The sequence below is a fragment of the Sciurus vulgaris genome (assembly GCF_902686455.1).
Source record: "Sciurus vulgaris genome assembly, chromosome: 11".
NCBI lineage: Eukaryota > Metazoa > Chordata > Mammalia > Rodentia > Sciuridae > Sciurus > Sciurus vulgaris.
Genome location: NC_136472.1, coordinates 115,381,495 through 115,395,382, shown reverse-complemented (window position 1 = coordinate 115,395,382; position 13,888 = coordinate 115,381,495). Strand labels below are relative to the sequence as shown.

Genomic DNA, 13,888 nt, shown 5'->3' with positions numbered 1-13,888 from the left:
AAGATGGTTAAAATTCTGTATCATTTATTTTCATTAAGATCCATTTTAATGTTTTTTAAAACACAAAGGACCAGTATATTTATTTCAATAAAATATAGCACTTAGTTTGAGCACTGATTAGAACACATTAAGAGTATACACACTCTAAACCCTTTTCAGCTTCACATTAACTTTGCAAAATGGATGGGTTTGCATATTTGGAAAGGCTTTGTTATTTAACCTTGAATCTTATCATCAAACGTCTATAAACACATTAGAAATAGAAAATGTCCTTACCCAGGTCAACAGATCTTCCCCAATGTGATCAATAACAGAGGTTTCATTCCTCTTTCTAACAGCCTTCATTTGTTCATTCAGCCCAACTAAGGAAAAGAAAAAAAAAATTTAAAAAGAAAAGAAAAAAAATTAGTACACACTTACTTTAGGTTGATACTGTTTTTGAAAACAAAATTTTTAGAATAGCATAGCTCCTTCTATTCTCCTTAAATAAAAATCTGAACACAGGCTTATGCATCTAAACATTGTAAAACAGTGTCTAAACAGTGTTTTAAACCTGAAAAACAGGTGCTAAAGTATCAAACATTTTAGAAACTAGTACCTATAGTACAGTGGCATCAAACATCACTTAATCTCAAGACTTCACCTATAATCATGCTCAAAAAGAACGTAAGTGTAAATAAACACTATAGGTGACTCTACTCACTGTTCCTCTCAAAATGTGTCATGTTTACAGGCAATAGATGTAATCAGGCCTAAATTTATCAACGCATTCTGATGAAACCTAAGATTATCCACAAAGTTGTAGAGGGCATCAATGTGGTTGGTGATGTTGGTAGAGAGTGATAATACTCTTGACAGAGAGATTGAAGATTTAGGGTCATAAAGAAATGATGAACTAAGAGTGGAATATCCTACCACTACTATAAAAGCAGATGATTCAAACAGGGAAAGCCACAAGATTGAATTTTTGAATATTTACAAAATGCGTTTCAAGCATCAACACAATAAAACAATGCCTAAAATTTATCACACTATGGGATTCTATATTGCGTATTGCTATTTACAAAATCTACTTCTACATGTATTATTATGTGAGATACATATTTTTAAAACTTTTTATACTGAAATTGGTAAGAAATTTTTAAGGGTAATTTTGACTATTCATGTTTTTAGCTTAAGTACTGACTTTAGACCTGAAGCCCTACGTTAACACTTTGTATGCAAAAGATTGATTGTGGGGGAAAAGGATCTAATCGAAGATTCCATCATTTCTTCATTTATGTTATGTGTTCATATATAACTTCAGGAATGCTAACATGAACACATTTACAAAATTACATGAAATTATATAAAAACACCGAAAAACTGCCAGATAGACTCCCAATCTTTACTCTGTAGGAAATGTAGGAACAAAGATCAGAGGCAGATTCTTTTACCATGAAGTTGAAGAATATCTTCCAAGTTTGAAAAAATCTTCCGTAGTTCTGAAGGTGAAAGAATTCCTTCTCTGGATACTCGCTGATAGAATACTTGATCAAGAACCTTCAAAGTTCGGACATGAGCTCTCTCAGTGTAGAATAATTCTGAGCAAAAAAAAAAAGTAGGGAGGGGAGATACGAGATGTTTCCTTACTTAGAATAATTCCATGAGACTAAACAGTCTTTTTAGCTGGAATTAGATAGCAAATGAGTTAAATAATTATTTAGCATCTAGAAAGGATGTCTCTGAAATCACTTTGATTCCAAGAAATTATCCAGCATAGGGGTTCTGAGTTGAATGTTGACAAATGAAAAATATCCTTCAAAACGATTTTGTACTTAAAAGTTAAATGTGCCCCCACTCTTCCATTAATACTACCTACCTATCAAAACAACAATATTAGAAAACTGAAAGCCTCAATAGCCTTTGACTTAAGACTTCTTCAGAAATAACAGTGGTTATCTAATTTTCCTATAAAATCTCATTTCTGGAGCTAGACTGTAACTTCACTATGTTGTAATGTTGTCAGAGACAGGGAGGGTATTTTTTCAAATCCCATTCTAGAAATAGTAAAGGGTACAGCATTCATGCCCCATATCTGTCACATCCATGTTATTAGAGTAACTAAAGAATGCTGTACTAGGGTTCAAAAGGGCATGGATCCTAGTTTTCCCCTTTTCACTTATCAGTTATATAATCTTAATTAACTCAATCTCATTGGGCTTTTTAGCTTCCTATGCATAATCTATGCATAAAAAATAACTTAATCTGAAAGTAAAGTGATGGGATAAATATCTTAGTGATTCAACTCTGAACTACAATGCTACAGATCCTGAATATCTTGAAGGCTAAATATTCTTTCCTATTATCAATAAGAATTAAATATCATTTGCATTTTTTGAGTTGAAGGCTTCAAGGATCATTTATCTGATTTAATTCCATCTTTGTTTAAAACAGAAGGCTAAGAGAAAAAGCAGCACACTCCAGGGTTGAGGGGTTTGCTTTATTCTGATGAAACTCAATATACATGAATGACAAAAACAAATTAATTAAACTCACCATTAATCACTTCCTGTCTTTTGATCTCACAAGGTTTGAGTCCCAATAACACTTCTCTACTAACAAGCTGCTGCCAGTTGGGTGGATCTGTCTCTAGGTCATTTTCAAATTGTTCATCCTCACTTTGACTTTCTCCAAAGGCTATGCTGTCAAACCTAATGAAGAAAAATGACAAATTTTGTTTGTGGACTTCAGGTGAACAATATGAAGCTACACAAGTCTTAAGATTACTGTAAATCAGTCAGATTTCTGCATTTGATTCATCAAAAAAGCCTAAAATATCCTCCTGTCCTACAAAACAGCTTATATATGTTATATACACCTCAGTGTATATCTTTTGAATTATTTGTGTATATTAAGAACTTTATACAATTTAACAGATGTGCTTATAGGGCTTCTTTTCATTCAAGATTGGAACTTCAGGGGGAAAAGCTCTAGTTCTTAAAATGTGCCTTTATTCAAAGCTACTTAAGATTTACTTACTTTCTAAAGGGTTTTGGTGTCCCATGTTCCATCACCCTAAACGAGTGGAGAATAAGAGTCAACATGATAAATAATTTTGAATTCAGAAAATACATAACATTTTACAAGGGATTGGTACTCAACGGAATACTATAATTATATGGAAAATTCTTATGGTAGTTAGAATCCCAATTTTTATAGTATTTATTTCTTTACACCCAAAATTATAATAATTGATTAGACAGTTCATTTTTAAGCAATATTTTATTCAAACTGAAATAACAAGACCTGATTATTATTAAGTTGGAATATACATGAATATGTCAAAAAATGTTTTAGAAAAATCCATGTTCCTACCAACCAGATGTATTTACTGTTAACATCTTGGAATATGTCCTTATCTTTCCCCAACTTTTTGCATAGAAAATGCATAAATTAAAAATATACATATGAATGAATTTTCACAAACTGGACTGACATTTTTGGACAAACAGCAGCTAATCAAAAACTGAATACTACGAGCAACCAGAAATTTCCTTTTACCTCCTTCCACTTGTTGGAACCCTGTGTCCCAAGAGTAAAGAGGTTTAACACCATAGATTCGTTTTGCCTATTTTTGACCTCTATATTTTGTTATGATGCAGTATAATTTTTTTCATATCTAGTTTCTTTCATTCAATACTGTGTGTGAGACTCATCTACATTGTTGCTCATAGCTGTTGATTCTTCATTTTCCTTGCTCTGTATTATTCTACTTTGTGACCACCTATCAGAATGTCTTTTTTATCCATTCTATTGTCAGTAGACATTTGGGTAATTTCTAGTTTTCTGAATAAATAGTGCTGCTATTAAAAAAAAAAAAGTCAACATGAAAAACTAATGGGTATTAAGGATACTGAAAAATGGGTTAAACTCCCAGGTATAGAATATATTTAATATAAAATAAATCAGAAGAAAATTTCAGTACCTATCTAATATTTACTACCAACAAGTGCTAGTTCTTTCAGAATACCACATAAGGAAAAATGCTAGATGGCACACAAATAAAATATAATTCAAAACACTTTAAACAATGCCCTAAACTTCTTTCATATCTCACCTTTCTACCTCACACTCCTCCTCCTGCACTTGGTCTAATGCAGGAGGTGGAAAATCAAAGATGGTATTGGGAGTACGAGGTGTGCCATCCAATGAGTCTCCAGATGCTGGTGTTTCTCCAACTTGTTTTGATCCTGAAAAGACAAAAGTCAGGCATTAGAAGTGTGCTAATAAAGTCACTGATTACAAAACAAAACAAAACAAAAAAATCAAGTCCCTAGAAAAGCTTCAGCCTCATCCATAGCCACATTCTTGCCTAAACATATGCAAGTTAGCTAGAACCAAAATTTTAATACAAAAAACTTTAAAATGCACTAAAACATAAATAGAAAAAAATTTTAAGTAGTTTCTTAAAAATCAACATAAGACATGACAACAACTGAGTTAACAGTTGAGTTCAGAAAAGCAAATGAATTGGAGCACAACCTCCCACTTTTCCACCTCCAGAACCAACCTTTTTTCATAATTTCCGATGGAAGCTTATTTTCTGCAGCGCTGGGGACTGAACCCAGGACCTTGGATGCACTAGACAAATGCTCTATGCTGAGCTACAGCACCAGCACTCACGCTTTCAATGGTAACTATAATGATGCAGATGTTAGTAGTTATTAAGGTGGCCCAATTCCAAATAACAACTTCTTACTTCTTTTTCTTGATTTATTATCTTTAGGTAATATCTTTTTCTTTCCCCTCTAGGGATTTTGTTCACTTGTACTTTCTACCTTCACTTTCCTCCATTTCTTCTCAAAGTTTAATAGGTATACTATTATTACTACCTGGGTTATTGTTCAAGACCTAAATGTAACATGTCTATATTTTTGTTCCATCAAGCAGCTAATATTTCAACTCTCTTTTACGTCAGATTAGAGTTAGTGTCCACATGCTTCTTTACTTCTTTCTTTACTTCTACTGTGTATTTTTTTCAACTGCATTTTCATTTGCATCATTAAGAGGATCTACAATGAAATATTTTATCCTTTGCTTAGAAGGAAGATTCTAAAAGTCTGAAAATCAACACAGTGTGCCTTCATTTTTATGAGAATATATATACTGTCATATACAGTCTATACCACACATATACATACTATCCCTGTCAGGTTCAAAGATAACAGTAGTTAGGATTATATTTTCTTTTTTACTGGTATAATGATGCAATCCTGGCCACTTGAAATAGAGTGTTTATTATACCAGAATCTCATCATCTACCAATTGCTTTAAGATCAGGCCATTTTATTTTGCTTCCTGTTCAAAGCATGACTTAGTTCCTTAATAACCGTTTTTATTTCCATCTCTATATACTTTCATTTTTGTCAAAGTAATATAATTTTATTAAGTCTCAAATTTTTTCATCTGCTACCTCATACTATCAGTTGCTTAAAATCCCCACTTTTCTTATCTGCGGCCTGTTTGTGTTTCAGTCTAATGCAGTAACTCCCTTGGCCTGTGACATCATCATATCATCCTAAAATTGCCCTTTGCCACTCTCCTGCGACTATTTCTGGATCCCGTGACGTTTTTTTCTAAATTTTTCTCTCACTTTGCCAGAGTATGTAGTGTCAATGTTAAGTATGCATTTTGATTAAACTTTGGATCCTTGCACATCTGGAAATGTCTTTATTCTTTCCTCATATTTGATGAAAAGTTTAGGTGGGGGCGAAATTAAAAGTCTAAACCATTTTCTTTCAGTAAGTTGAAAGCATTGCTCTTTTGTATCCTAGCATTCAGTGTTATGAGAAGTCTGAAGCACCATAATCGCTATTTCCTTTCTCTTAAAAGATTTTAGGATTTATTCCTGATGCACTGGTATTTCTGAGAACATTTTAGGTATAGATTTTTTTAAAAAATCATTCATTATATATAATCATGTGCTGCATAACATTTCAATCAACAATGGACTGCAAATATGATGGTCCCAAAAGATTACACTGTCTAATGATGGCCTACCATCTTAACTTGCTTATGTTCACTATAAGAGAGCTGCACAACAATGAAATTGCCTAACAATGCACTTCTCAGACTGTGTTCCCATCATTAAGGGACACAGGACTGTGGTTGGTTCTCAGTAAGCCCTTTCTATGTGAAAAGGTGCTTTTTTAAATTCAACTCTGGGAAACTATTCCTACTGTTTCTTTACCACTCCTCCATGTCCTCTGCTGACTTTCAATGAAAAAGACAGATGTTGGACCTCTGTAGTAGTTCTCTATATACTTCTTTTCTCTCAAATTTCTATCTTTTGATATTTCTTATAAACATTATGAAATACTTCCTTTATTTTCAGGGACTTGTTTTTTGCTTTAAATACTGGAAACTGTAATGGTTTGAAAATACATCCACAAATGTTTTGATACTCCTCCCTTCAGGAGTAGATCCCGATTCCTCTCTCCTGGAGTGTGGGCCAGATTCAGGGACTTGGTTTCAACCTGCAGAAGTGGCAGTGTGTACCAACAGAGACTGAGTTGTAAGACGGAGGTTTTCTTCTTGTCCTCCTGTATCGGATCATTCTAAGGAAAGTCAGCTACTATGTTATGGAACACTCAAGCAGTTCTTTGGAGAAATCCATGGGGCGAGGAGCTGAGGCATTAAGAAGGGGGTTTCCGACCCTTTAAAGAGACCCTTGGTGAAAACCACCCAGCTAAGCTGTTGTCACATTCTTCACTCACCAAAAAGGTAAGATAATGAATAATTTTGTGTTGAAGTCATTAAGCTTTGGAGTAATTTATCACACAACAATTAGTAACTATACAATACTCACTGTACTGTATTTAATAGTTACATTAAACTTTTGTGGGGCGGGGGTACTGGGGACTCAATCCAGGGTCACTTTACTACTGAGCTACATCCCTGATTCTTTTAATTTTTTATTCTGAGACAAAGTCTCACCAAGTTGTTAAAGCGGGCCACAAACTTATGATCCTCTTGCCTCAATCACTGAAATTATGGGAGCAGGCCCAGCTTGGCTCTTCTTTTTCATAGAATCCAATTTTGCACTATAGATTTAATAACTTCTTTAATGTCTTGAAATATACTATCTAATTTAGAGGCATTTTTAAAAGTTCTTGTCTATTACCAAAATTATCTTTTCCTTCTAGGGTCAGTTTTCCTATTTGGTATGTATTCTCTCTTTGTGTCATTGTTTAATGTATCTGGTATTATATGTTATACTAGGTCTTGACTCTAATATGCAAATTTTTCCAAGAGTGAATAATGATGTTCATATTTAAGAATGAAAGACTAGGCAGCTGATCTGGCTTTCTTTTGCTGCTGTATGGAAACAGTTCTGTTCTAGTTGAGAGAGCCCTAAGCAGAGTGAGTCCTTGGCACGCCTACTGTCTGGCTCTACACGGTGCCCAAATGTTAGAATTCCAGGGCATCAACTCGATGAAATATGTAACTCTCTCATGTAATTTCTTTTAAAAAGAGCACACTGGGTTTCTTCTCCTCCATAAATAACAGACTACTATAAAGCAGGGGTCAGAAGGTGCTGACACAGCTGTTTGATTAGAGGTCCGGTTCATTCATCACCGCAGCTCTATCTCTTACTTATGAACTCCATTACATACGCTAACTGAGCCCAAAGGTTCTCCACGGCTTCAATGGACAGACTGGCTCCTACGTTGGACTCCTTAAACAAATTATGGGTTCTGACTTCCTTTATGTTGTTTTAATATTTTTTTAGTTGTCAGTGGACTTTATTTATTTATATGTGATGCTGAGAATCGAGCCCAGTGCCTCACACATGGTAGGCAAGTGTTCTACCACTGAGCTGCAACTCCAGTCCCCTTTATGTTGTTTTAGCCACTAAATTAGTTCTTATTCACTTTCAATTTCCCAAATATTTGTTAAAAACGTAATTCCTTCCTCTACTTTCTTTCTCTTTATAATTTTTAGTAACTTACCCACCATTTTTATTTCAATGAGTCATGAGAGCCATGAAATATGAATGCATTTACTCAATTTGACACCTTCAGAATTCCATACCTGACAAAATCCCAACAGTTCTCCAAATGTCACCCCCACTTCCTTTCCTTAAATAGAAAACTGCTTACTCCACAAGGGTAAGCTACTGCCACAATTCTCTCAAATAGAAACTAATGTTTCTGTCTTACACTGTGGAGATATGAGGAGTAGCCATCCTTTTCCATACATGATTTTAGACCATTCTTGCTGTGTTCTTGGAAAATCATTTGCTCCTCTGAAGTACTCTCCACATATTATCAGATGTTCTCCTTCCTCACAACAATCATCTAGCAGCCCTCGACATTTGTCTGCTGGCTCACACTTCTTTCCATGCTCAAATCATACTAGATTTCCATACCTCCAAATCTATGTATATTAAGCTATTCAAACTCCTGTCTCCTTGGGTCTTTGCCTTCTTCATCCTTGGTAACCTCCTCTATGTTATCCTATTGACCACTCCCATAGTCTCATCCTTGATCATGTTATCACCAGAAATTGAACAGTCTTAGGAAACACTAGTATAGATAGGCGTTCCCTTCTTCAAATAAAACCAGCTGTTCTCCAAGCACACTTGCTGAAGAAAGCCTTCATTATAACAAGTATGAAGAAATATGATAATAAGTTCCTTTCCTAATTCTCTACTGCAATTACTTCTTTTCCTTCTTTACTCTTCAAATTCCTTTGCCCCTCTAACTAAAACTTTCAGCTAATAGCCTTGCCCTTTATATACATTCCTCATGTCATCTCTTCTTGTAGTCTCAAAGCTTTGTTCTATTGCTTATACTCTCTCCTACACAGTTAACCTCTTTTCTCTGTTGGCTTCTTATTAAACATTTTAAAAAATCTTCAGGGTCTCAGATTTTTTAAGTCTTCTTTAGAACACCCCATTTCCCATATCTGCCTCTAACTACTGCTCAGTTCCCTATATTCCTCTCTTACCTTTGTTTCTTGGACTTAATATAATCTGAATTTTTCACTTGCATACCTATCTCCCCCATATAACTAAGCAGTATTGGGTAAGCATTTGTGTACAATTATTGTATGCTGACATCTGTTACAAAGCTAATATCTGACAAAGAGCTCAATATTTTTTGGATGGATGGGAACTACAAATTATCATTCAGCATAAATTTGTCATGGGTTGTAGAATACTAAAATGTTAAAATCAAATTAAACGGGGGCTCAGTTCTGATTAAAATAATCTGCCTCTCCACTGTACAATTAGAATATTTGTCTAAAAGTCTAACATCATGTTAAGCTGAACGACAACACTGCTCACCCATATCATTCTCTTTCCCTCCTTCTTGGGAAAGAGTGGACCCTGAAGCCACAGAGGACACGGAATTGGCAGGAAGGTATCCAATGTCTGTTCCTTCGTTTGCTAAGCCACACGGCCGCACCTTAGCAGAGTCCTGGGGTTCTGGACTCACGGATGAGGGTGTGGATAAATGCTTAGGGTGGCGTGGCTTCTGTAGTTCCATGGCCCTGCCAACTGAACAGAAAATTATGGTTAATAATTTGTGTTGCTAAACAGCTCTAAAAAAGAAGAAACATAAAAATATCTGGAAAAAAATGCTGGAAATATGGGCCCTAGAAAAAAATAAAATGAATTATTATACAGAGCAAGGAACAGAGAAAAAGAAAGAAGGATTGAAAGGGAAAGGAGGAGAGAGAAAGGGAGAGGAGGAAGATAAGGAGATAGAGAATGAACAGAAAAGGGAGTGAGAAGGTCAAAGTTGAGGGTGAGAGGATGAGGCAGAAAAAGGATCACCAAGTGAAGGAGATGAGGAGAGCAAAGGTGAGGGAATGCTGAGAGACAGAAACAGGTAGACATGGAGCTGTGTCAAGTGTAAGAATGAAAAAGAAGCCCTTAATCTCTGTGGGTGCTTGCAAGCCCCACTTCACTTTTTCCCTAACACTCACAACTTCATTATCACAACATGCCTCAGACCATCCAAACTTATCCCTATTCTGTTCATTATCCTTGTTTATGAGAAACTGCAACATTCAGGTTATCATCCACAGCATTGTACATCCTCACATCTTTCCAAATTCTGAAAACATCCTCTGTATGCCTTGGAGATCATGACAGTATCTGTGGAATCCTCCATCTTCTCAACCTCTTCTCAGTGTTTCTCAATCAGGGCACTATTGGCATTTGAGTGAGAATTCCATATCATGGGAGACACTCAGTATCACTGTTCCACAACCCCATTTCTACCAGTAATTTCAAATGTGGTACTATCCATGATAAGAAGCACTATGTGACCTGGTTGCCCTTCCCAGTGTACCACTATCCCCAATTCTCCTGCAGCCCTCTTTAGTGGCTGATCTTTCTCCACTAGCCCAGGGAGTGAGGTAGAGGGAGATTAGAAAATAAAGCACAATGAAAAAGTGAAGAAACAGAACTACAGAAAGAGTAATAAATGAGATTAAACAAAGGATGGTGGAGAGACTCGTGCACATATTGTTTTTTTAAATCTAACAAACACAACTTGAATGCAAACGAAATCAGAAGAGGTAAGTAAATCATATCATGAACATCTAATAGAATACTGCCATTAAAGATGTTTATGACAATTACACAACATAGGGATACTAAGATCAGAAAAAGCACTGAAGGGAAATGAGGCATGCTGGAAGTTCAGTGATACCATCTCAAGAACACCTTCCAACAACCCATTCTAGCCAATGAGTCTCTGATGTAAATACTGCATGGAATGGAGGGAATGAAGCAATTCAAACTTCAACATACTTGCACTATTGTCGTGCCGACTTGGTCTCCTCGGGGGTCCTAGAATGCTAGGGAATCCTCTTCGCTTCCCTTTTTCTTCGCCTTCTCTATCTTTCTTCATACTTTGCTAGAGTTGAGATACATCAAAGAGATAAGAGACACCTTACAGAAGATTTCTTTTGCTGCTTTCAAATACATAAATGCAATTCTAATGGTTAGTACAAACACACAGAACACTTGTCAGAGGTTGGCATACAGTATTACGGATACCTCAAATCGAAGATGTCTTTCAAACCCTTTAGAGATGATAATTTTGAGAAATAAAAGGGTAGTTTTACCAGGAGCTTATTAACTGTGTGAATTTACACATTTAAAAGGAGCTTGTTCTAAACAATTCATTCATCCATCCAACAATTTCGTAATGTGAAAGCACTATGATAAAAGTTGGGGATATAATAATGAGGAAGGTCTTTGACCTTACAGTTTTAAAATCTGGCAACATGAAATAAAACACAAATGATTACGAACTATGACAGGTACCCTAAAAGTATAAGGCAACAACAGTTCGAGATGGCACTCTGTATAAATTGCTATTTTCAAGTTTCACACTATCTAATAATAGGCTTACATATCTTTATCATCAGATGGTGAGTTTCTTGAGAACAGGAACCAAATCTACCTATTGTTATGCCTAGTGCTAATGTGCTGATTTAGCAAATATTAAGAAGCAGGAAAACAGTGCACCAAATGTAAAGCAACACTGAACCCTGATCACTTTATCATTCCAGTCTCATCCTGATTTTTTTTTTTTTTTTTTTAATTGGGGATTGAATCCAGGGATGCTTTTTCTCTTTCACTTTCAGACAGAGTCTTGCTAAGTTGCTTAGTTAGGTCCTTGCTATGTTGCTGAAGTTGGCCTTGAACTTGAGATCCTCCTGCCTCAGTCTCCCAAGTCTCACCTTGATTTTTGGAAGAAATCCAATCCGACCCCGCTTGTGTTCCAAATTTCGAGGTTCTTTCACTTTTACTCCCAAATGCTTCATATACATGAGAATAACATACTGCATTGTGGAACTGGAGAATTAAATAAAAATAAGACTTCTGAGAAGGGAGGGTCAGTAAGAATAAAGACATCAAATGATTTCCAAAACCCCAACAATGGAATTCTTAAAATTAAGCAAAAAAAAAAATTAGGATCTATTCACTGCACACACAAAGAATCTACTCATGGGTCACTAGAATATTAATCAAATATAACACAGGCCACCAGGGGGAGACAACAGTCCATTTTTAAGTTAAAAGACATCAATTATAATTTAGGGCTCACAGGACAAAAGAAAGATTATTTTTTTCTTAAAATTCTGGAGGTGGGGAGTGAGGACAGTTATGTTACCTCTTTTCTTCTTCTACAGCCTGAGCAGTCATCCTGAAAACACAAATGTTTAAAAATGAAACATAAGTTTAATTAAAAATTTGCTATTGAACTCAAGACACCTGGAACAACAGAACCAAATGATTTGTATCCCACCTTACACGTATCACCTAGAGTAAAATACCAAGAGAACCCTAACCCCCACAGGAATTCTACCACTTTCACACGCATCATCAACTGCACATGAAATATTTCCAAAGTCTATGAATTAAAATCAGCATTCACCTGGTTTGGTTCACTGATTAGAATTTTCAGTGTTACTATTTACCAACACCCAGAAAAGAAACACAAGAACTCTGTGGGACTGGGGTTGGGGCTCAGTGGTAGACTGCTCGCCTAGCACTTGTGAGGCCCTGGGTTTGATCCTCAGCACCACGTAAAAATTAAAACTAAATGTATTGTGTTCACCTACAACTAAAATATAAATATTAAAAAAAAAAAAAAAAAACTGTGGGTGGGTGTGTGTGTGTGTGGGTAAGACAGGAGAGAGAGATGCTGGGGATCAAATCAGACCTTGCACATCCCAGGCAAATCTTCTAACACTAAGCTACATCCACAATCTAAGAACTTTCTCTAAAATGAAATATCAAGAAAAAAAAATTGTAGTTTCTTAAGTATTATGACAATATAAACAGCTCCACATATACGCTGACTGCCCTTTTACACTTGTTTGGAGTATTTCAAGCAATATTAACATTACCACATATACTTCTGTTACTTACAACACTTCTTCGATTTTGGCAATGATCTGTTCTGCACATGCCCGTTCCTTCTCCAAAATTACCCGGTCCTTGTCTCGCTCTGCATCAAGTTTAGTCAGCTCACTTTCAGCCAAGGTCAGTCCCATACTACGTTTCTGCCTAAAGGGAATAGAAGAAATCTCCTGAGGTAGCCTAGGGAAAAACCATCTCCCTCTGTAGATGTTTCATCAAGGTCTCCATAGATATGAGTTTCTAGGAACAGACAAAATGTCACATCACCTAGAATGTGAAAGGGGACAAAATCCTAGAGGCAATCATTCAAAGATACATATCCTGAAAGAACATAGTTAGCATAGACACAATACTGAGCTCAAATCCTAAAAGCACATGGAATGAAGACTGTGGACTCTCAGTTCCACTCTAACCCTTTGACTCCAGAAGTTCATTATGATTTTTTTATTATTACTTTAATTTTTAGTGCGTTGTAGTTACACTTAATAGTGGAGTTCGTGGACACAGAACGTAGTTTTCTCCATTTCAATCCCTGGCACTATATACCCTTCCCTACCTTCCTCCCTACCCTGATCCCATTCCTCTACTTTATTGATCTTCCATTTAATTTATATGTCATATATAAAATTGGGATGCGTGGTGATAGAGTCATACAAGACATGGCATAATTCAGTCAATGTTACTCCCCAGTTTTTCTCCTTTGCCTTCCCTTCTCCCTCGCCCCTGGTCCTCTGCTTCTAACTCTACTGCTCTTCCTTCTATTTCCATGAGATCCCTCCTTTTTTATTTCTTTTTTCTTTCTAGCTTCCACATGAGAGAAAAGATTTGACCTTTGACTTTCTGATTCTGTCTTATTTCACTTAGCATGACGTTCTCCAGTTTAATCCATTTACCAGCAAATGACATAATTTCATTCTTCTTTATGTCTGCGAACTCCACTGTGTATATATACAC

At 35.9% G+C, this 13,888-nt stretch overlaps 1 protein-coding gene across 7 annotated transcripts in view; it reads right to left on the bottom strand.

The window, feature by feature from the left end:
* The window catches only part of ARHGEF12 (Rho guanine nucleotide exchange factor 12), a 139,507-nt gene that overhangs the window by 23,221 nt on the left and 102,398 nt on the right, over window positions 1-13,888 (bottom strand). For all 7 annotated transcript variants that reach the window (XM_079103136.1, XM_079103130.1, XM_079103132.1 and 4 more), the window contains 10 exons: window positions 12,944-13,081; window positions 12,183-12,215; window positions 11,749-11,863; window positions 10,811-10,916; window positions 9,335-9,547; window positions 4,100-4,232; window positions 3,022-3,057; window positions 2,539-2,693; window positions 1,437-1,583; window positions 277-362 (listed from right to left, as the gene is read on the bottom strand). In XM_079103136.1, the coding sequence (XP_078959262.1) occupies window positions 277-362; window positions 1,437-1,583; window positions 2,539-2,693; window positions 3,022-3,057; window positions 4,100-4,232; window positions 9,335-9,547; window positions 10,811-10,916; window positions 11,749-11,863; window positions 12,183-12,215; window positions 12,944-13,081 (1,162 nt within the window). The remainder of the gene's footprint in view (window positions 1-276; window positions 363-1,436; window positions 1,584-2,538; window positions 2,694-3,021; window positions 3,058-4,099; window positions 4,233-9,334; window positions 9,548-10,810; window positions 10,917-11,748; window positions 11,864-12,182; window positions 12,216-12,943; window positions 13,082-13,888) is intronic.